The sequence below is a fragment of the Indicator indicator genome, chromosome 5 (assembly GCF_027791375.1).
Source record: "Indicator indicator isolate 239-I01 chromosome 5, UM_Iind_1.1, whole genome shotgun sequence".
NCBI classification, from domain to species: domain Eukaryota; kingdom Metazoa; phylum Chordata; class Aves; order Piciformes; family Indicatoridae; genus Indicator; species Indicator indicator.
The window spans coordinates 17776692-17800460 of NC_072014.1; the positions used below are offsets into that span (position 1 = coordinate 17776692).

The window sequence follows — 23769 nt, forward strand, 5'->3', positions numbered from 1 at the left end:
TGAACTGTCAAAATGAATAGCGCTGATTTCAAATACACTGTCAGTCATTGCTCCTGACAGGGATAATTTTCTGTAATCTTGTGTACTGCAGTCTTATCTGAATTTCGAAAATTTCTTAAAGGTAATACCACTATCTATGTATCTAGATGATCTCAGTGTTGCCTGCTGTTCTCTCTCTATTGATATATATATATATATATGTGCATCTAGATTTTATCAAAAAACAAAGCTACTGAATTTATTTTATGCGGTACAGTATGTTCATAATATAATATTTCTATTATAAAGCACATTTACATGTAGAAGATGATTTGCATTATTGTTTTATTAGATACAATCTAGTATATAAGACTAACATATGTAGTCTTGCGGTTTAGGATCCTGATGCTTAGATTTCAATCTTAATAACTTGGAATTGAAACTAGCAATTACCTTTGGATTTTAAATCAAATGTAACATTTAGATCATTTGTGTGTCTCAATTAAATATCTTTTGGAGAGAGCTAAAACTTGTACTTTGTTACGGCCAAGTCATTAATCCTTATAGCATATAAGGCTCTTTTAAAAATCGTAAGGTTAGATTGGTTGGGATTTTGTAATTACTACTTAAAGACTGTGGATAAAACTAAAAATCTAGGTTGTTTAAAGAGAGGACAGGCATCCTGCCACCATTTTAAGGTCTAGAAATTTAAAAAACAATGAGAGAAAATTGCTTATTTATTTGTCAGTTACATTCTTAATTATTTGCAACTGGATTTAAAATGCAGTTTTTCACTAAGCTGAGATCTTCTAAAGATTTCCACATACGTGTTTCAAAAGATATGTTGATCAAAGGGTAAGGCTAGGCAAATGCATTTACGCTTTTGCAGAATCTGGCCTGTCAGTACAAAGGTATTCTTTTGCATTCCAGTATGCAATGTCACATTTACAGCAGCTTAAAGCTTTTCCTGTTCATTGTATCTTACTAGCCAGGGTTTGACGACTTTCTGTACTTTATATTAAGTAGGGGGATTCCTCTTTAAAATGTTGCAGTGTGTATACGTGAAGCTGGTAGACCATAATCGGTTTTAGAACTGACAGGAAATTAGGTTTTTCTTTAGGTAAGTTATTTCATACAAAATATTTCCTTATTACACTCTTTCAAAGTGTGTCTTGCCTACATTAGTAAATATTTAATTTGAAAATGTACAAGTTCACTGGTGACATTTAATTATGACTATTTAAGCAATAGATTGAACTCTTTTTTTTTAAATAAAAAATTAAATATTCCAATAAAGCTGATTTGTGGTACATAGAACTGGTTAATTAATACCTACACAAAATGCAGCCCTGTACACTGGAATAAGTCATTATGCAATTACAAAAGCATCAGAAAACATGAGTACAGAAAGTTTGTTGTTACATATCTTTATTTTGGCTTTTTCTAACTTTTTTAACTTTCTCAAATATTGTTTTGATCATATGGAATTTACATGACTTAGTTTTGCTTACTTTAGTTAATGTTAATGGTGATCAAAAAGTGCATTCAGTATCCATGTAAAACACTGCATCCCAAAAATAGTTACTCTTTATTTCATTTTATACTTTACTCGGGTTTTATATTAAAACTGTGAAATTATCTTTCCTTTACACATGTGAATTTTAAACCTTGTTTCTACAGAACTTAGTGCTGTATTTGTGTCAGAAACAAGTTTTAATTGGAACTTGGAGCAAATATGTTTGCTGTTAGTATGGCAATTGTGTAAATATTTTATAAAACTAGGGTTAGTAATGATCAGAACATTAATAATCAGAATAATTAATATCAGTAATAATCAGAATTTATGTTCCAATTTCAGATTCACATAGCCATGACTCGAGAAATCTCCAGTATTTTTTGCAGCATGGTTACACAGAGCACAGTTCCATGTTGATGCTGCATTTCAGTTACCAATGGGCAATCAAATCAAATGATTTATCCTGTAAAGGATTATAAGCAAACTGTCAACACCAGGTATATCTGAAAGGCTAGAAAATACTCCTCTAACTTCATATTTGAAAATATTATCTGTGTTTCTACTCACAAAACACAGATGAATTGAAAGAGCTTAAAAATCAAAGGTTTAACAAAATCCAGCCACTGGAAGTTGAAGCTAAATAAATTCAGTGTAGAAATAAATGGTGTATACCTAACTGACAAAGTGAAGCAGTCAAATAGTTTGCCAAAGACAGATTTTTTTTCACAGCTAGCTACTTTGAAATCAAGACCAGACAATTATTTTTTTTCCCACAGTTGTTCAAACAGTTTTGCAAAAGGCTGGTGTTTTCAGAACCTCTGCTTATAAGGCCAAAAGGTATTGCTATGTACATCTAATGTACAACTATGAATTTGATAATAAAATGTTACAATAATTAAAAAACTTCAATCAAAAGTGCGTAAGTTCAGCACGTTTCAGTGAGGCTTTGCTTGTGTTTATGAAAATCCTAATTTTAATTCTGCCTGGGCTTGTTTGTTCTCAACAGGTCTCAGGTACACTACATGAGGATTGAATGAAGGGAAGCAAAGACTGTAGTAGGTTATTACTGATATTGCAGGCATTATTATTGCAAATATCAGCAGAAAGGCTTATTATCAAGGAATTGACTTGCTAAGCCTTTCTCTTGAGTGCACTTATGTCTCATGTTATAGCTTTGGCCTCAGGCAGCATATGATCCTATCAACAGTACACATATGCGCAGGGCATAGAGTTCAAATATTTAAAGGGACATCATCAACTTGAGAATGATTGAGTAGAAAATCTCATACTTCCTATTATTTAAGATTAAAAGTATTGGAATGGAAAGGCCATATATACACCTCAATTGTTAGCTTTGGTTTTTTTTGTACATTGTCATGTGCGGATAGTTTATTTAATTTTCTTGAACACGCATTCTAGTGCATCATGTAGCAATAGCAACCTTAAGAGAAATGAACAAAACAGCAAGGGTGGAGGGAGACAGGGTGAAACTCCTGTGCCTGTGTGAAGCCCATTGACATTACAGTGAACAGGTCTTTGCTCCTCTACCCACATTCAGAACTGAAGAGGTCCAACCCAGAAGTTGACAAGTGTCCCTTTAAGTAGTGCACGTAGTAGTAGTGGTATAGCTGTTTAGTTGTTTCTTTATAATCCTTATATTGTGTTTGTACATGTATTAATATTTCAGAGGTTTTAAAATCAAGAAAGAGTTTAATAACAATTGATGACATGACTCTCTACTGGTTTTATAAAGAATTTTTAAACAAAAATCTCTGTTTTAAAGGAGCTAAAAGTAAAACTCATCTGGCAGCCTTTCTAACTGAATGCTTGCTTACTGACATCTCTCATAATAGAAAAGATGCAGCCACAATATGCATCCACACACACCATCCTTTTGAGGTGGAAATCACTGTGTTTCATGGGGTGTATAATCACCTAACAAGCTTCAGTGTATACAAGCCTCTATTTTAGTGGCAGATCTCCATCAGTTTTAACAGTGCATAGGTTTTGTGAGAGCTCTAACATTCTGTCTATTCTCTTGTCTGGTCCAGCTGTTTCTACTCTTCACTTACGCTACTATAATACAAAACTTTTATTACATGCTGTCCAAAGGTGTCTGCATTGTAGTGCGTATTTCTGATGATCTTAAAACTATTTTCCTTGTTATGGCAGCATTCTTTATAGAATTCTGATGTCTTATGTGTTTTAGTGTTTTTTTTATAAAAAGCAAGCAACTTGTTTCATGGCTCACTTCATTTAACACAGTGAACTGAATAACACAGTCCTACTCAGTTGAAGAGAGAGAATGAGTTTTTGCATGAATATATTAAAAGTTTACTTACACTGATGTTTCTATATGCCAGGTGCCAAGGTGTGGTCTTCTGGTTACATGAAGCATGCTTTCTCTTGAGTGTTTTACTTTGAAATAAACTACGATATTAACTTCCTATAGTTAATATGTAACCTTCAATAGAGGCACCTAGTAGTATGTCTCAAATATTTTTTAAAATTATGTTTGTAAATACTAATAATGCAAAGCTATTGCTGAGTAGCATAATGATAGGAAAATAGACTTTATTTTGTATAAAATTGTTTGTCACTCATTTTTGGTAAATAAATTTCCTAAGTTTTAAAAAAAAAAAAAAGTTCATTAACTGACATTTCAAAGCTTTGGACTTTGTGTTATGCAGGGAGCTTCTTAGTTTTGCACCTAACAAAGTGGCCTGATTTGTCAAGGCATCTGGTTAGGTAAAGTCAGGAACAATACCAGGGACTCAAAATCACTGCAAAAATTAGGCATTTATTTGTCTGGCTTTAGCTGTGCAACTTCAAAAACTCTCAACTAGCTTCTGAAGCTTGTTTTAAGACAAAGGTGAAGTATGTATTTCAGTACGTATTTCTGCTGTTCTGTTTGGGCAGACCAAGAAGAGTACATTATACATAAAGTGCTTTAGCCAAGTCCCTCTCCTTCCTGTTGTTCAGATTCCAAAAAAAAATATTCAAGGCAATTTATAAAACAATCAAGTCTGATAAGCATTTAGTTTTTGATATTTTACTTGGAACCCCTGTAATTTACAGGTTTGGTGTTTCTTTATTTTAACCCTTCTTCCTTGATTTGATAATGTCATTAATTCCTGTTTCAATTGCTGTTAGTATAGTGATGAAAATACTTTTGTACTAGCTGAATCAGAAGGAAAAATTGATTATTTGATGGTACATCATGGTTCATCTTTTAACTAAAAGCAGTAGAGAGTAAGGACAGTACATGAAAGTTGAATAGCATCTTTCTCACCTGAATGTGTTTATATTTGTATAGTGCTTTAATTTTTTAAGCACCATGGAAGCACAGAGTTCTTTTAGGAGTGAGAATTTTGTGTAATCTTGAAGCCTCTTTTTCTGAGTTACTGAAAACATGTACTTTTGGATATATAGAACTTAACATCTAGGAAAGCTGTTCATATAAAGCTACTAAAATTTTCTAGGTCGTATAATATGGTGCCTGCTATTGAAAGTGTCATTTTTCTGCCTTGTCATCCATTGTGTTATACAGAAGTACAGAAAAAAGTGAGCCTGATTTGTTCTCCTTTGTAGAGCCAGGCCGAGGCCCACTACAAAGGAAGTAAACATGCCAAGAAGGTCAAAGCACTAGAGGCAACGAAAAGTAAACCCAAAGTTGGTTCTTCCAAGGACAGCGCAAAGTCTAACACAAGCTGCTGCACCACGCCAGTCACAGCCAACATCTCTGACAAATCAGGTCAATGAAAAATTTTTGTTCTATACATTCTTTCTTTTCTCCTTTTTTGGTGTTTGTATGAGAGACTGGTTGCATGATCGTGATCCATGACTTGTGTTTTCTAAACTATTTACTATGCTTCTGGTACAGAATTGATTGGTGTTGATATTATCCAAGTGCTTTTTCAAATCTGTGAAATGTGCTGTCCCTGTATGCTGAAATCTACATTTTTTTTTCAAATTGTGAAAGTTACTCTGATAAAATATGGATGTTTTTCATATAACAATAATAATGGATGGATGTGGCTGGAGGGGCAAATCTGAAGTGTATGTATTTAGCTGAAGCCCAAGAAACCTTTGTAAGATTTTCCTTTCTGAATAGGACAATGTTGCTCAAACAGGGAAAACACAGCTACAGAAATGAGGTGAAACCTCATTGCATGGATATTTCCTGACTTCCATAGCTTCTCAGTGCTTTTCTTTTTCCCTATTAGTAATCTGAGGAAGATCAGTAGCAATAATTGCAGTGGAGCTGCTTGAGTCTTTCTGTTCTGTCAGTGTTGTGTTACTAAATGAAACAGGAGAATTTCCTGAACTTGCTGATAGTCTGAAACACAGTGCTTGTTATCCAGGAGAAAGCATCTACTGTGGGTTGCCCAACTGTTGGTCAGTCTAATAGACTGCTTCTGATAAATTTGCTTCTGCCTTGGTAGCCATTTATGATCCTGTTCACTGGAGCTGCCCACATTGCTTAGTTTCTTTCTTGGTTCATCTTAAAGCTACAGTAACCTTTAAATTCTAAATGTACACAGAGGGTAGTGGGATTTATTTGGGTAGGGGGCTTCTTTATCTAGGAGTTGTGGGGTTTTTGCACTGTAATGAGGTCAGTTCAACATTAGGGCATAAGTTTAGGGCATTTTGCCGATTTTACCAAACAATGTAAGGCCTCAAGAATGCAGGTCCAGTGTTTCAGGAATCCTTGACCTTTCATCCTTGACAAGGCTCCCCTGGAACCAGTAATCTCAGTACACTTTTATCTTTAGGTAGACAATATTAGTATAACTTTACCAATTCCCTTTTCTAAGACTATGTTATCCTAAGGTAGGTACCGTCAGCCTAACTTTAAACAACCAGTCAGCAATATCACAGTTCATTTGTATGCAGTCTTGGGCATTTGATAGATATGTTTTTTGACTGTCTGGAAGTCCACGAATGAGAGGAGTTCATCTGGAAAAATTGATGGTAGCTAGCATCAGGGATTGCCTTTATACATCTCTCTCATACACTGCTTGTGTACATGGATGCCTTTTGCCAGATCTGAGAATCTTGAAATCTTAATGATAAGAAGATCTCCTCATTCCTGTGGGTCTATACCTCCAGCTGAATAAATGGCTCAGGTAATCAACAAGTAGTTGTGGGTACCTGGTGTGTGAATTAGAAATAACTCCAGGTCCCCAGCATCCTTCTTCCTCTTGCGTGCTCAACGCCTGATCTCTGCCTGTGAGGGGAACCTGCCACACACATTCTGTTTCTGATTCCTTCAGATGCCTGGAATATTTTTCCTGCAATTTAGCCACCTCAGTAGGAACCAGGTGATGGTAAATATGGTAGTGATGGATTTTCCATCCCCCTCATCAACAATTTCAGTCTTAATTAATCGCTGAACTTGTACTGGTTCTGGTATAGGGTCAGGGTCTTCCCTTGGATCGTTACCAGCATACCAAATGTCTTAATCCAGCATCTTGAGATCCTCACAATATGTGGCTTTGCTTTAGAAAAGGGCAGAGGTAGCAACCAGTACATAGGAGTGCAGAGTATTTAGAATGTGTTTTAAATATAGCTGGGAATGCAATAGAAGACAGTGTCTGTGATCCCAGGGTAGCATGGTTTAGATGCTTACAGTGATGAGTCCTTTAGGAATGTGTATGATAATATCTGGACTGTTACGTCACTGTTTACTTATCAGGCTGAAAGCTCTTTGATCATACTTCCAAATCAAAACAATTAGTTCACAATGAAGCAGACAGATGATGTAGTATCACCTTCTTTGCATTTTGCTTTGATACAGAATTCAGGAAGTAAATGCAACTGTTTTAAGCTACTCAAAAGAGTCAAAACCATGTTTCAGCTTATAAAACTAAGATCAATTTATTTTTTTTTCTGCTTTTGATTCATTCAGTATGTGCTCTATTTCCTTGGTGCTAGGTAGAGCTGTTTGGGAAGTGATAGGTATGGGTGTTTCAGATTCAGTCCTCATTCAAATAGGAGCAGAAGGCTCTGCTACTTGAGATTTAGTAGGTACAGATAAACCCTTTGGATGCACTATGAATGCTCCTTTTTGTTCCGCTCCAACAGCAATAGGCATCTTATGCACCTAGCTAGGCCCAATGTTAGATCATGTTTAAAATCGTGACGCCTCTTAACTACTGCTCTGTCCTGTAGCTGTGTCTCAGGGCAGCTCAAACAGCAGTTCACAGGGTCACAGTGATGATATTCCAGCACATGAGCAATCCTATACTGAGCTGATGTGTATGGCAAGGACAACAGGAAAGGGATGCAACTGAAAGTTGTTTGCCAGTTCTCAATCCTAAGCAGGCTCTGTAAGAGTAATTCCAGTCACTACAGCTGTATAATTAAAACCAGATGGAGGCTGATCCAAGGAGCATTGTCGTCTTAGAGTGCAGTACAGCATCTGACACCAAATGGGCTAGTTCACATTTTGAAAACAGCCTGGACATGTTGATGACCTAATAAATGCTTCTTGATGTCATGTAGGCATATGGTAATTAGCGGGGCTGTTAGATAGGACTGGAAACTCCAAGCTTCATTAGACTTAGAATAGTTGACCTTCACATCTTGTCTAGGGGGGTTTAGTTCATCAAGAGCTTTCTGTGGTTGCATTGACAACAAAACTGAGTGTTTTTTCATTTTGTTCCTAAAGTAGAGTGCAACATGTTGAATCAGATTTGCTTGGGAAGATGATGAATTGGATTCCTCCAGTGTCCCAATTACCAGTGCCATTTATTCATCAGCTACCAACGAGGTGTAATGTCCCAAGAGAAGGATCAGTTTGCATTTTGCAAGTCCACCATCAGGACACTCCCTTACTTATGTTGTTTTCATTTCTTGTTTTAAAACTCTTTCTGCCAGTGTTTAAATGCTAAGCTTTTCCATGTGCTTCTCCATGCTTGGAGTAATCCTAAAAATGATACTAGTTTTCTTGACAAAATCTTTGTTCACCTTAACATTGATTCTCATTTGTCACCTTGTTTTCCACTCACATTAAAGGAATGGCTTGTTTACATAGCTCAGATAAACTTTTTCTAAGATAATCCTTCAGAGGTAGCCAAGAGGTAGAGACACACAGCATCCACAGCTGAACTGTTCTGGGGAATTCTAGGTTATTTGTTATACAGATACCATAAGAAGAACCTTAAAGTTTAGGGTGTTTTCAGGGTATTTATTCTTTATATTTTGCCCAGGTCCTCTAGACCTCAAAATTTATTCTGGCAGTTGAATTTTGAAGGTGGGTCAGGGAGAGATTGAGGCTTTAGGAAAGGAATATAACAAGGGAGTGTTTGGCTTGCTGTCCCCCAAGGCCAGTGAGCCATACTTAGAGGTTCTGTCTTATGCCCCTCAAAAATGCTTTGTTGTTATGTCTGGCCTCCATCGAAAGGTACTGATGAGCCTTATCAGTTCTTCGCATTTATGCTGGCATAAACAATTCTGCTGAAGTCATATTCTATAAAATAATCATGCATCTCTTTAAGTGGGTTCAGGTAGTGCCTGCTAAGCACAGGCACATTTCTGTAATATAAAGGCATTAGTTTATGGTCAGATAAGTAGTAAATTCAATCAGATTCAGCCACCAAAGAGGGTAATTTCAAGGATATTTTTTCATTAAACCCTTTCAGTCTGGTTAAGTTTCGTTCTCTTTTCATTCAATATTTCATCTGCGGGCCAGTGTATTGCTGCCTGTTGAAACTGTCTTGAGAATGGAGGTTAAGGCACAGTATAAAACTTGCTGATTGACCACTGTGCTTTTATAGTGGATAATACAGAACAGAATTACTATTAAATGAATTCATAGATTCATCCCAGATACAGTGTAGCAAGCGTGATGCATGTATTTGCATGAACATTATATTAGCAGTATTGATATGTAAAATATACTGTCAGTGGGACATTAAATGTCTGTGTTTGATTTAGCAGTAAATAGCTTCTGGGCATTTTATGGTGAGTTATTTCAATGGCTGTCTCAGGAAGTTGCTGTTTGGTTTATGCTCTTAGGATAAAAGGTTAGCCAAAACAGTAATTAACAAATCAAAGTCCATTAAGTCATTATGATAGGTTACATCTTGAAATGCTTTCTTTCCTGTCACTCTTGCTGTTCATACTTTTGAAAAGTTATATTCAAGCTTCATTTTTCCATATATGCTGTACAACCACAACGGAAAAGCAGTTGTTCTGCACTTTTTTGGTGTTGATAAAATCCTGGGGGTCTTCAGATGCTTCTTTGCCCTGTCTATAATAACACTAACTAGCACATATCAAATTCTGCACCTCTACTGAAAACTGATTATAGGTGCCATTAATTGAAAAATAAACTCTGTGGCTGACACAATTACACTGATGAGCTGTTGCAATTCCTGTTCAAATTGAAAAAGGTCAGTCATTTCTTTCTCCAGTTATTATATCAGTCAGAAATATAAGAAATAGGTTTTTGTTTTGGGGGAAAAAAAGGTTTCTTCTGCAGTAATTTATGCAGAAGAGTTGTCAGAGGTGCCTGTTGTTGGGTGCTGCGTGGCTGTGGAGAGGGACCAGGCCGACACCAGGATCCTTTAGCACCAGCAACCACCAACACCACCAACCTTTATTGATACATATCATGGCATCCTTTCTCTCTCTGCACCCACCCCTTTGCCCTTAAGCAATTGGCTTAGCCTTGTTGTCCAGGTGCCTCTCTCCTCTCCTTTCCCAGGCCCCCCATTCGTTATTCACAGATGTCCTTCCCTGGAGTTGTTTACATTCCCAATTCAAGGCAGAGCTGCCCTTATCTCCCACACAGAACCACTGCATCAAAAATTTATTGTAAGCTGAAGTCAGACTCTTTTTGGGTGCTCCGCCCTGTGCTCCTGTGCTGTACCATTAAAACTGTGTACCTCTATTACTTGTTCTGGTTCTAAAATCTAGAATTTCGTTGCCTATTTTTTAATTATCATCCTTTAAATTAAGCAAAGTTTTTTTCTTACTTAGGGGAGAGGTAAAAATAGGCATTGAGCCAAGAAAGATTTGCTTTACTAATGATGCTGAATAGTGGGAGCAGAGCCAGGGGTGCTGTCATCTACTAGGTTGTTTTTCAGCTGGATGTATGTGGTCCTGTAAAGAATCCATTTATTTACATCAAATCTTTCAGCTCCTCTTTTATATTTTGCAATCAGGCATCCACGTTGTTTGTTTGTTTGCTCTGCTAATGGTGTAGCTATTGAATATCCAAAGATTTTTTTTTTCAATAGGATGATGACCAGAATGGCATGGTAATAAGATTAATATGACATAACAAAAATTACTAGAAAATGTATGTCTGTGTATTTCAATAGAGGATATAATACCAGAGAGAGGGAACTACCAGAACTATTATGTACCACACAATTCTTTATTCCTCATTGTTTTTGCAATAATGGTCCTTCATGTGCTTTGGGGCAATCCCCGTTATCAATACCAGCAGGGGGATGAAAGGATTGAGAGTAGCCCTGTGGAGAAGGTCTTGGGAGTACTGGTGGATGAAAAGTTAGTCATGAGATGACAGTGTGTGCTCACAGCCTAGAAAACAAATCACATCCTGAGCTGCATCAAAAGGAGAATGGCCAGGAGGATGGGGGAAATGATTTCATACCTCTACTTCGCTCCAGTGAGACCTCACCTGGAATGCTCTGTTCAGCTGTCTGTGTAGTCTTCGGTACAAGGCAGACATGGACCTGTTGTAGTGGTTCCAGATGAGATCATAAAATTATCAGAGTTGTAACACCTCTCTTATGAAGAAAGGCTGAAGGTTGGGATTGTTCATCTGGAGAAGAGAAGGCTCCGGGGAAACCTTATTGCACCCATCCAATACATAAGAGTGGCCCATAAGAAAGATGGGAACAATTTTTTTTAGCAGAGTATCTTCTGATAGTGTGAGGTGGGCGGGGGGTGGACTGAATTTTCTTTAAAGGTCTGTTCCAACCCAAAGCATTCTATGACTCTGTAATATGCTATTACAAGAGTTCTTTAGTCTTCAGGTAGGGAAATGGAGTAGGGAGAAAGTATCTGTCAAAGAGAGTTGAGATAAATACCAGTGTCACTCCTCTGCTTTGTGATTTTCCATTAGGAAGATTATCCATAAGCATCCTAAAAAGTGAGGGTTATGTAATGAGATTTTATAGAAATTGCAAATGAGAGAAATAAAATATCTCCTTCTATCACTTTAAGATGATTATTTTGATGATGAATTACAGCATTATTGGCCTAAGAAAATATTAATTCATGAACTAAGCCCAAGGGTTGTTTTTAGATGACTAAGAAATTCAAATCAGTGGAAGTTCTCTTTATTTACACAAACCTGAAATGAGACCTTTAAATACATTAAAATGGAAAACTCCCCAAAAAGACAGCTGCTGGTTTGTCAGCTTTTTAACAGGCCTGGGAGGAATAGCTTTGTCTGTACCTAGTACTTTCATAAAGCTTATTAAATAAATATATTGCTGAAGAAGTAAGGTCATTCATTTGATGCCAGACATTTAGTTTTCTCACTTAATCAGAGAATAAATAGCAGAAAGCTGGTGATTACTCCTACAGTTGGGTAGCTGAATGGAATTTTGTCTCTGTCCAGTTATAACAAAGTTAAAAGTTCTATAAAATCTGTAAAATCTCAGTTAAAATTCTTCCTTTTCTCTCAGCCTTTGAATGAATTTTATCTCAAAATGTAAAAGAACAGGCCAGGCTAAATCCTCTCCCTTCAGAATGCTTTGGTTTTGCCCCTCAATGAGATAAAAGTTCAATTTTTTTGCCTCCCCCAACACACACTTTTTTTTGTCCTGGGAATCTTGTACATAGGATTGAAGAAAACACTCTTCATGATGGCTTCATACTGTATCTCTCAGCAAATATTCAAGTAAAGGAAAAGACCTCTAATAGTTCACGCTGGTCTAGTAGTGATTTCCACATGTTCAATAATGTGGCTTGATTTTGGACTTTTTTTGGTAGGTGTTATTTTTACTCATCTTTGGTTTTGCAACATCAATTCAAGGAAAAATGCATGTTACTAGGGAAGAGCAGGCAATTGTGAGACCAAGAAGTTGATGAGTTGGTTTTGATGCAGGATTGTTAAGAGATCCTGAATCAAAAACAAAAGCAAAAGTATCTATGTCTGGCACATCAGGCATTTAAATAGGCCTTCTGAAAAATCTTTCTTCATCATCCTTCCAGCCTTAGTTCTGCAGTTACTACATTATTGACTTGGTATGAGAAATATGCTACATTTCCTACAGCTTAAAAATTATCTTTACAAGCAATAGGGTACATATTCTTTCCTTATTATTTTTTTTCGAGGAAAGTGAAAATATTTTTGTGCTTGTTAGACAAGTTATATTTGAAATGCAATTTATTTGTCAAATCTTGAGGGCATGACTAAATACGGTCTTCAGGCAAACCTTCCACAGGCACAGTTACAGATATCATTTAACTGAAATGAAGATCAGTGTTTCGTAGTTGACTTCAATGGAAGTTCTGTCTGGGCACGGACCAAGTAAGTAGTGCAGATACAGGCCCACATGAATGTACTTGCAGGCACACTGTCAGTTCTTTATTCATTTAGACATCCATACATTTTGTATTGAGTTCCAAAGCACTTTAAGCAGCTGTGGGTAAAATTGTAAGATTTGTTTTTTGTTTTTTTGTTTTTTTTTTCCCCACAAATGGCAAATGAAATGTGATTCTAGTAATAGAGTTCAGATTCATAGATAGAGGAGGCAATGTTATTTTTACAACAGAGGTGATGAACCAAAGCATTTTCAATCAGAAGTGAAGGATGTATGGACCAAATACAGTATGTTTGTTGTAATCATTAAATATTATTATAAGCATTCTTATTAACGTCATTAAAAGATGGTGCAGTACTATAGAAAATCTGTAATCCAGGAACTTTAAAATAAATGTGCAGTCTCTGTAATGAGATTGTAAAATATTTACAAACTAATAGATGTCTGTTATCAGGAAAAGATAATTTTAACCAGCAAAAACATTTACATTTCACTCAGATGAGAGTTACATTTTGTAATGAGAGGTCTTATATTATATTTCAAACTTTGCCCAAAGTGTATTATAATTTTCCAACTCTTAAATTTTTCTGTTCCAGCCAATACAGACTGGCATAGCTCAGAACAATCTGAAAGGTTAAGGTAGATTTGAAATAAATTTGTTTAATACAGCAGCTGGACCTGGGAAGACTTAAATTGTTGGATAGCTTTAATCTATGGATGCTCATTAATTAGCCCCTTGCTATCTGTGTGTTACTATGTGTTCCCTGGTTAGATCTGCCTTGTTTTGAACTGCTACTAATCTTGCTGAGTTTTATGAACAAACTTCTAAAGAATGGTTCCCCAACCTGCTATAAGAGGGCTGCAATGTGGCACTGAGAAATTAGCTATCAGCAATGTATGCCAGAAAGTTGCTCTGTATTTGTGTTTGTAGGCAAGTTCATTTTCTCCAGAACTCATGCATTCCGTTTACCATTGTTACATGTTTACATTATTCAGTTTAAAAATTGTGAGAAGGGGGCAGGGGGAAAGTGCATTAATCTCTTCTCAAATGAGGAAAAGAGAAGTCTGATATAACCTGCATCCCCCCACAAAACCCCCAGAATTTAAGACGAGCAGGTGAAATGGAGACACATCACAAGTTGCTTCAAGTGAGTGTTAGAAGTTAGTTTGTTTGCTACAGACACAGTGGGCAGTCTTCTGTATTTTGGCTAACTGGAAAAATCAACCTTTCTTGTTCCTCTTGCTTTTGCACAGAGAAGAGAAATTACATTGTGCTGAAAGATTAAATAAGAGATTTTTGAACTGTGAATGCCCTTTGTCAATACAGACAACTTTTGTACAGTTATGTTGATAGCTGCCTTTTATATATATATATACTAGTTCTTTTTTTTCCCCTCCCTTCCCATGTGAGTGGACTCAGATTTTTCTTGATCAATAAAACAGATCTAAACCACCTTCCAACCAACCAAAACCAATTCCTTAAGAATCCCCAGTGGTGCAAAGAATTGACTAAAAATCGTAAGTGATATGGTGGGATCCTATCAGCTATCCCAATAATAGAAGCAAATTGCACTCTATTCAGAAAGGTGTACAAATAGGCACAGAAATAGATTTTGCAGGAAAAGATTTTACAGTTACAGAGCTGTCTATGCTTCTGAATATTTTCTAATTCTTATCAGTCTGCTTTCATAAAAATTAAACCCATCAAAAATTTCAAAAACAAACCTTTGTAACATTACATCTTTAATTTAATCAGTTGCAAATATTTTCTTACTCTGAAAAACTGACAGGTTCCTTTCTAACAAAATTCCCTGGAGTCTTTGGCACACCAAATCAGAAATAAAATAGCTAAGAAACTAAGTATCAACATCACTGTAGTACCATAGCTGAACAAGCAATACTCCTAAATGAAAAAGGTACTTCATCTTAGCCTGTTGGAGAGTAGTGATGCAGTTAATCAAATAATCAGTCTAGCTACAGAGTTCACTCAGTATTGCAGAGCCATCTAGACATTTCCTGATGTAGCTTCAGTGTCTTGGGAAAATATGTTGTAGCTTATTTCAGTGCACATTTGTGTTTGAGATGAAAAGCTTTATAGCTTCCATTTGCTTCTCATCTTTGTATAGAAACAAAATTGGTTTTCTTTAGAATGTGTCAAACAGATTTATTTCATGTAACAACCTTCCATTATATAAAACCTAACTGTTTTTCAGACAGGCCTGAGGTAGAAGAAAAAGATTTTACAAAACTAAGGGTCGTCAAAGGGTTAATAGATACACTGTGCTGCCTGATTTGCATGTAGGTTTGCAGTGGAATTTTTCTAGAACAGAGCCCCACGGGTTTTTCAGCCTCATTTCTCAGTAGGCTGCACAACTGGTGAGAAAGTAGGTATTTGTCTGACAGCCTTTAGAGTCTCATTATTCAGCAAATGTGGTGATAATCCAAAAAAAAAAAGAAATTTTGAAATGCCTTATCAGAGTTAGATAACTGTCTTAATGAGTGTCAAGAAATAATCTAATGCTCTTTGTTGGTGAGTTTTTTTGAGTGATGCTGAGATGCAGGAGAGTGCTTGCAAATGCTGTAAAGATTGTGACTTCTGGTGACTTATCTGCATTCCTGCTGTTGCCTTTATAACATATATTACTCATAGTGTTAATCTTTTTTTTCATAAAAAGGATAATTAATTGTATAAGTGTATGCTTTATTTTTTTATATCAGTGTGAGCCAGTAGAAGATACAATTTTCTGTGACAAATGTTTTGAAATTTGATTTTCCTGCTGGAGTTGCTGTCTGCCTTTCTCTTCAGTAGCTTTTCTGCTAATATATTAAAGGAGGCCATTCTTGTCCTTGTATTACTTTGGTTATTGATTTTTCTCCCTCCGTGTCATATTTCAAGGCAAAGAAATATAGAGCAACTATTGTTTCCAATATGATGACTTTGGGTCCTCACTCTACCCCAGGCCTAAGTCCCAGCATAGATCTTAGGGTTTGCTTAGGTACCCTTCAAGTACAGCATGGCTAAGTAAGCTTTCCCCAACCTGACTTTGTTTTGTCATGGTTTCTTAACATGCCCCATAATTACTTTTAGCCAGACTTGTAACCTTTTTGACTATGATCTCTTTGCTTTCATGTTTTTGAATGCTGCACACCTGTTAAAATATTTCTGTGGTTCAGCTAAAGCTACTGATTCTTCTCTCCCCAAATTCTTCATGTCCTTCACTTTCAAAGCTCTCCATACCTTTGCATGTCTCCTGTAATGTACTTTCAAGATGCTGACTTGCTATCAGCCATTGCATCCAGCTTCCCAAACAATTTCCCACTTTTCATGATTCTATTTGCAGAGACCTTCCTGCAAACAGCTGCCAAATTTACTTCTGTTACTCTCATCTCTGAAAATTTCTTTCTCTGTGATGGACTGAAAAATAGAGAAAAGAACTGTGTAAGAAATTTGCATGCCACACTGGTGCCTGTGTTGGTGACTGGTTGTTCTGTCTCTTTTGTGACTTCATGCCTGCCTATATGCAGCTGTGTTCTCCTCTCTTAAACCGAAAATGGTTTTATCTGGGGGCATGTTATTATTCTGTGTGCAGATAGATTAGAACAGCAAGGACAGATGATAGATTTTAGTAATATCAACTAACTTGCCTCTTTCAGTATTGTCAATGAGCATATGTTATGAAGTAGTGTAGGAAGAAAAAAAATGTAGTGGGAAATGTGTCACTTCTTAGTTTTATGTCAGATGTGCTAAGCATCCAACATATCAATTTTTAAGTGATAATTTAATTTTTCAAGAAACACATTTTATATTTTTCTTTATTTATGCCAACGTAGCTACAATGATCAGCTTTACAGCAAAATTTCTTGGAGTGTGTATGGCTGTAATTAATGCAACTGATTTTACCTTTGCTACACAGTCGTTCAGGGAAAGAACATTGATACGATAGTCTGACAATCTGATTTGTTTCCTCTTCCCATTTTGTAACTGCTGTTTGCTGCAAAGGTTGCTTAATGTAGCCTTATATTCACAGGCATATTTGGAGCTCTTGAAATTATAGGGAGAACCTGAAAATCTATTTCATTTAGTATAGATCTGCTGGCTTGGGGATATATGTTTTCTTTACCTCAAAGTCTCAATTACTCTCCAAAATTACACTTCAAACTACTATTAGTTCAGTGTGATAGAACTTATGTGAATTCAAGGCTATCATAAGACAATCTTTGCACAACATTTCTAGTAACCTGTAAATAAAACATAAACCCTCTCAGAAATCACGTGGTTTTAGTTACCATAGGAAGTATCATAGTCAGAAATTACTGGAAGGTGTTCAGGGTCATTAAGCTGTGTATGTTTTAAACAGCTATTCTTTAATTAGTGAGAAGTTATTGTAACAACCACTGTAAACACAGCCAGTTGCACCAAAGGATGTGTGCCTAACCATGCATCTGTTCTGCTCAATGGTTGCATAGCCTTGATAACCATGCAGTGATCACGTTACACAGTGTATTACTTTGTGTTTCTCCTAATGTAGCTGGCTTAGGCTGGAAATTGCACTGGAAATGGAATGGCTCTTTCCTTTAGGTTTTCCAAGAAGAGAAGGCACACAAGCATTTGCTATTTTCTTACCTTTATGAAGGAGAATAATAAATATCTAGCCTGCCAGGAATAGTTTTTCCTTTATGCTCTTTTCTAAGCTGGCAATATGTTCTGTTGTGCAAGCAAGTGAAAGAACTATAAAAACAAATCTCCATTTCTAGGACAGAAAATGAGCAAATGTCTCAGAAGAGCTTCAGTGTAGGGTTGTCTAGAGCAGCAGTGGACACTTTGCAATGTCTATGCTGTTTCTGAGTATTTTGTGTATAGCAACTGTTCAGTGCCTGCATCTGGGGTTGCAGGAAATCTGGCACGAAGAAAAGTGCAAAGCTGACACCTGGCAGTGGGTGGTTGTAAGGATGGCATCATCTCTTCCCAGTGAGGGGCCACCTCCAACACAGCCAGCACTGCTCTGGGAGGCTGTTCTCTGTCCTGAGATCCTTGTCTGTCCATGTGCTCATCCTTTGGCACAGGTCCTTGGTAACAGTCCCAGTTTCTGGCAGAGAAGAGCAGGCATATGTAAAACTATGGATCTTACCACATGCATACACACACACACAAAAAATGTTTTTTTTCAGTAACTGAAATATTCTTTCCTCTGTTAGTGTCACATTAAGATCACAGTTATTTATCTATTACATACAGGCAGAAAATGTACATTACACTTTTGTAAGGGTTATTAAGATCACAGCAGAGCTCCATATCCAAAAGCTTTGCGTGTATGTGTTGGAATATGCTCCTGTATCATCTTTACCTTAGATAATCTTTTAGTTTCAATTGCTCTTTGAGCAAGCTGTTGTGAAACAGATGTTTATTGCAAATTTATGTTTTGTGTATCTTTAGTGATAAAACCTGTGCAAACGGGTATGTTGTGGGATATAAGTAGCTATGAGTATTATTGATATAAAAAATCATTACAATTTCAATTTCTAAATACATGCATAAGTTTTAGATTTTTTTTTCTCTTGGGTGTATTTTTATTAAGAGTCTCAATTCTTAATTAAAGACCTTATTTTACAGACTTTTCTATTGAAAACATAGTGTATGCTTTCATCACAACATTTAAATTAGAACTTCTGCACCAAAATCATTGCTCTCACTCAGAAAGAAAAATAATAAAATGTCCTAGCTGTAGAAAGGCAATGCCTATAGGCACATTTGAGTATGGCAAGAGATCGTTTTACAATGCAAACGTATAATGTGCAAAAAAAAAAAGAAAAAATGTATGTTATAAAACTGTAAATACTTCCCACAAATCACAGAGTAAAATAAGTGGGCTTTTAAATGTACTTTATAAACCAAACTGTTTAATGGAATGGTTAGGGGTATGTATTCTTTTCACTTTTTGCATGGATTGCATTAATCTCTGGACTGTGACCTGGGGCAGGGCTCACACCTGATTGTTCACCAGAAAAGAAAATAGCTGAAGCGATACAAGTTGAGCATCAGAGAGAAGTTTTATGGTAATTTCTTGGTAATTTTTTTGGCCCTATTTTGAGCTAGGACAAAAACCCATTCACTTAGCTAGACTGGGATTCCAGCATTAATGGGTAGGTCCTATAGAGTATGTCACAGCATCTACATGGCTGTGAGAACCATGTGGCCTGCAAATGTCAGTAAATATTTCATTTGGAAGCTAGAACATGTTAGATTTGAACCTGTCAGATGCAACACTGTGCTCCATCCTGACTTTGGTATGTACAGCTGAAGTGAGGCAGTAACAAATAAGTCAGTCTTGAATTTTAACATGGTGCTGACACAAACATAAGGCAAACAACCAGAAATATGTGAAATCAACTTCAAAGCAGAATTGAAACAATGTAAGTAGGCAACAAGAGCATTGATAGTACTGAGCCCAAAGCAATATTTAATTAGCTTGCTTTATTTTTTCCTTGGGCTCTATTTCAAAATAAATTCAGGCTGCAGTAAGAACTTGAAATGAACTATTGATTTACTTCCTAGGAGTCTTGAGGAAAAGGGAGATTTAATTTAAAGACAGGAGTTTAACACAGATGAAATATGGCCTTTCTATGTGGAAAAAGAACATAGTGGGTACAGTACAACAGTATGGGTTAGATTTTAAATGAGCCTATTGCCCATGAGTTAGAGTGTGAGCATTGCAGCCTGACCCTGACTCAGGCTGAAACAGCTACAGCTTTCTGGGAGGAGGTTGATACCTCCATGGTCTTCTGCTTCCAGCTGTGCCCTGCTGAGCTGTGCAGCAGAATATGGTGTGTCCCTGGTCGTGGGCAAGATGAACTCACTCATGAACTTGTTTGGCCTCTGTCTGGCTCTGTTGGGCTCCATGAGTTCATCCCAGGAGCAAATTCAAGCCTATTCTCAGTAAGACTTGCCTTCAGAAATAACATGTATTTTATCCAGTGATTGCAATTTGGAAGTACGACTGTGGATGCAGGCATACTAACAGTTACATTTCTGATTTCTCCATGGAGTTTTTATTTGTGAGCTCTGTACTATAAGTACAAATTAAAGAGTGATCTTCCTCGTACTTTGTATGCACATGCGATTTGCATTTCCTGTGCTTTGCACAGTTGAACATTTGGCATTTCTGCCTTGAACATGAAACTGTAACTAATGGTGTTTTGAATTCTGGGGATTGAAAACAATAAGCTGTTATCAAAGGCCCATTTGGAGAAGTGCAATTTTCTGATTTTAGAAGCCAAGAAAACCCAGTTCTGGCCCCATAGCAGTGACAAATATGCACTTAGCTCCGTGTACTTTCTGTGGGAGTTAAACTGTATAATAACCTTACAATTATGATCTTTGAAGATGTTCTGCATTAAGCATTGAGAATAGTGGAAGGAAACATTAATTCATAGAGGGGCGTATGTCTCTTCTTATACATCGCTGTGGATGAAGAGCTTATTTGTGTCAGGAAGCTTTCCAAATGATGGAATTATTATGTGAACTGAGTTTTTTTCCAAAAGCTGCAATACTGGCAGAATTGAGCCCAGCTGGATGCTGGTAACTTCTCTCTAGTTTTCTAAAAGTTTTCTTCTTAGCTTGTTACACACTACATACTCCAGACTTGCTTTTTGTGATGCATAGTAAAAACACTATAAATTTTGAGATTAATTTTTAAAATTATGTACTAAATCACCTTGTGGCTGAGGAAAAGTGAGAAACGAAATCTGCCATTTTTCAATCATCTGTTAAATTCAGCAATGGAAGACCATCACTCTGTGATGGTATTGGTGGTCTGTGCAAAATGGTTCTTACCCAGTTGCTCAGGATCTCACTCCACAGATGCTTGATGGCAAAACAAAGAAATAAAAATCTGCTCTTCCTCTTGTTGCAGACAGTTTGAGCAGCGAGGTCAGGGGCTGCAGGCAGTAGTGTGAGCAGTGTACTTGCTGCGTGAGGCAGTCTGTCAGGCCAGGGTCTGCCCTGGCACGTATCAGCTGGCACTCCTGCTGGCTGGCCCTCTCCAGCTCACTTTCTCACAGGAGGAGATGATTTCTGTCTCCAGTAAGTATTTCAAAAGCATCAAAGCTTTATGGTTGCATTAAAAGAAAAGCATGAGAAACAACATTAAAAGCCCCTAAACTAGAGTAACATACAGCTCGGAGTTCTGCAGATGCGTTATTCTTGTAAGGCCTGAAATGCAAAATACTGAGGAAGCTTCCTGTACTGGATTTGGGCTCACATATATGCTGGTGTTAGACCTTTTGCAGTCTGATATAATATTGCATAGAATAACAACAAGTCTATTTTCCTGTAACATAAATTCACAAATGGCAGCAATTCAGCATGTTTCCTTTGTAGATGTTATCCCCTCTGAAAAATCCCTACTGAAAAATCGTTAATTCAGAATGTTAGCAAATGCTAATTATTAAAACAATGCATATTGTGAAGACTCACAGGTTATATAATGTGTTCTAGAACTTTGCAGATGTAACAATACTATAGAAATATAAATATTTTATAGTCTATGAACTGTGATTTAACCTCAATTTCTTTTGTCAATCAAAATACCTTCAGAATTCAATTTTATCATTAATTTGGTTCTAATAGAAGTCTTTGTGCTTGATTTTCAGTGTTTAATACAGTTCACATCATCTAATCTCAATGTATTTTTGTTGCCATTTTATAAATAATAATTCTTTTAATAGGATTTACTTTCTCCTGGTTTTCAACATTCTGAAATTGTACTGCAACGCACTTCTGGGAAGTATACCACCAAATGTGGGTTTCAGTTTCAGGATGCCTGTACATTGTTATGCACTCTCAAGTGTTTGTTGTAGGAGGTACAATTCTGTTTTCCAGATTCTTGGTAGAACAGCATTGGCCTGCTATGCAGAGTGATGTTAAGACAGAGCCTGGTAGCTGTAAACATAAAGTGCAAGTGCTCAAAACAGAACCTAGTTTTTCAAATCAGCTCAACACTATTTAAGACCATGCCATAAAATTCACATGGTATATAAGCTGTTTTTAAGAGGTTGCTTTTATGTAGATATTGGACTTGCTTAGATGATAAAATTTTATGCTTGTTGTTCAGAGTGACACCAGGTCACTTATGGGATCATTTCTTATGTCCATTTTGTCAGAGTTGCTCGTACCATTGTACCATCCACCTTCTACCCCATGTTCTTTTTAGGTAAGCTTGTCATACTGACAGCAATTAATATGGCTTGTGGTCACAAGGACTGCAGTTGAATAGTTTGAAACGCAGTAAGCTCTTCTAGACAACTTATAGGAAAGAAGCATCTGAGTACCAGCTCTGGCACAGAGTTCCACTTTAGGCACAGCTGAATTCTTCACCCTGTGATCACTATCTGTAAAATGAAGTAATGCCTGCCTGTCTGTCTCACAAGAGAACACAACTGACTCGTGTTTGTGAATACAGTAATGTACTGCATGCACATCAGAGCCATCCGATCTCCACGTGCATAGGGAATTGTTCTTGAAAAAAACTAAAAATACTAGCAGCTGTGTTCATGTGTGTAGTGTAGTACCATAATTCTCTGTAACTGAAATGAGGAACATCAAGTGTTGTGACAATGCTGGAGCCTTTCAGCATCCACTTAATGACTCTGAGAAACTTGAGGTATTCCTAACCCAAATACATTGCTTTTCAGAAATATTTTTGTAAATTCCAGTGCAAAGCCTCGCATGTTTCTGAGCTCTCTCCAGTCCTTAACTCTGGCTGCTTTGGTGCTTTGTTTTGTTCCTTTCAAGAGGCCAAACCTGAAGCATGACAGCAATAGCAGCTGGCATCAATTGGATGAAGTCATTGGTATTCACTACTAATCTTAAAACCAGGTTAAATATCACCTGTTTTGTCAAATTCTGACCATTTCATCATAGGATTTTCACAAGTTTTTCAGGATGCTGCTGTCCTGCATAAAACTAGATGAATTAGGCCCCTGTTGGGTTAAGTTTGCTAAAACCACAGGCCTATTACTGTATGGTTTATTTATTTATTTTTTATGTGCAGCATATTGTGACATACGTATTTTGCTTCTTTTAGAAGATAAAGGAAAAGCAAAACCCAATAGTGCAAGTCAACAGTCCAGTACAGAAGTGGGTTCTTTTCTTCCCAAACCTGGAGTGGCAGCAGTGGCAGCTGTAACACCTACTTCATCCTCCAAGAGCACGAATGGATCTCCTAACGCAGTTTCTGAGTCAGAAGAGGAAAAAGCCAAAAAACTACTTTATTGTTCATTATGCAAAGTGGCTGTGAATTCCCTGTCACAACTAGAAGCCCACAATACAGGTAAGTATGCATATAGTGAAAGTCAATTGTGTGTTATTATTTTGAAAATTCACTGTAATAAGCTGTTTTTCCAATACTGTGGTGGTCACACTCCACTGAAGAGTCTTTCAGTTAAAATTTACAATGGCAAGTTACAAAAGGTTTTCATGTGTGGTATTTGATAATTTATAGCTATCTGTAAATGGTTTTGAACTGTCCTTCATGCTCTCCATAAGCTTTTAGCTGACAAATTCCCTACAGTTCATGTTACCTAATCAGTTTCCACAATGTCTCCGTAGTGAGGATCATAGTATGATCACAGTGGTTTCTGTGTCAGTACTAAGTTTCTAAAATGTCAATTTTCTATCTCTTTCATATTTCATCTTACTATCTCTTGTGTCTATTTTTTTGCTGGCACAACTTCTAGTAATTTTTG

General features: G+C 36.8%; 1 protein-coding gene across 3 annotated transcripts in view; it reads left to right on the forward strand.

The window, feature by feature from the left end:
* ZNF385B (zinc finger protein 385B) overlaps positions 1–23769 on the forward strand; it is a 132166-nt gene that overhangs the window by 104652 nt on the left and 3745 nt on the right. For all 3 annotated transcript variants that reach the window (XM_054381117.1, XM_054381115.1, XM_054381116.1), the window contains 2 exons: positions 5087–5249; positions 23109–23354. In XM_054381117.1, the coding sequence (XP_054237092.1) occupies positions 5087–5249; positions 23109–23354 (409 nt within the window). The remainder of the gene's footprint in view (positions 1–5086; positions 5250–23108; positions 23355–23769) is intronic.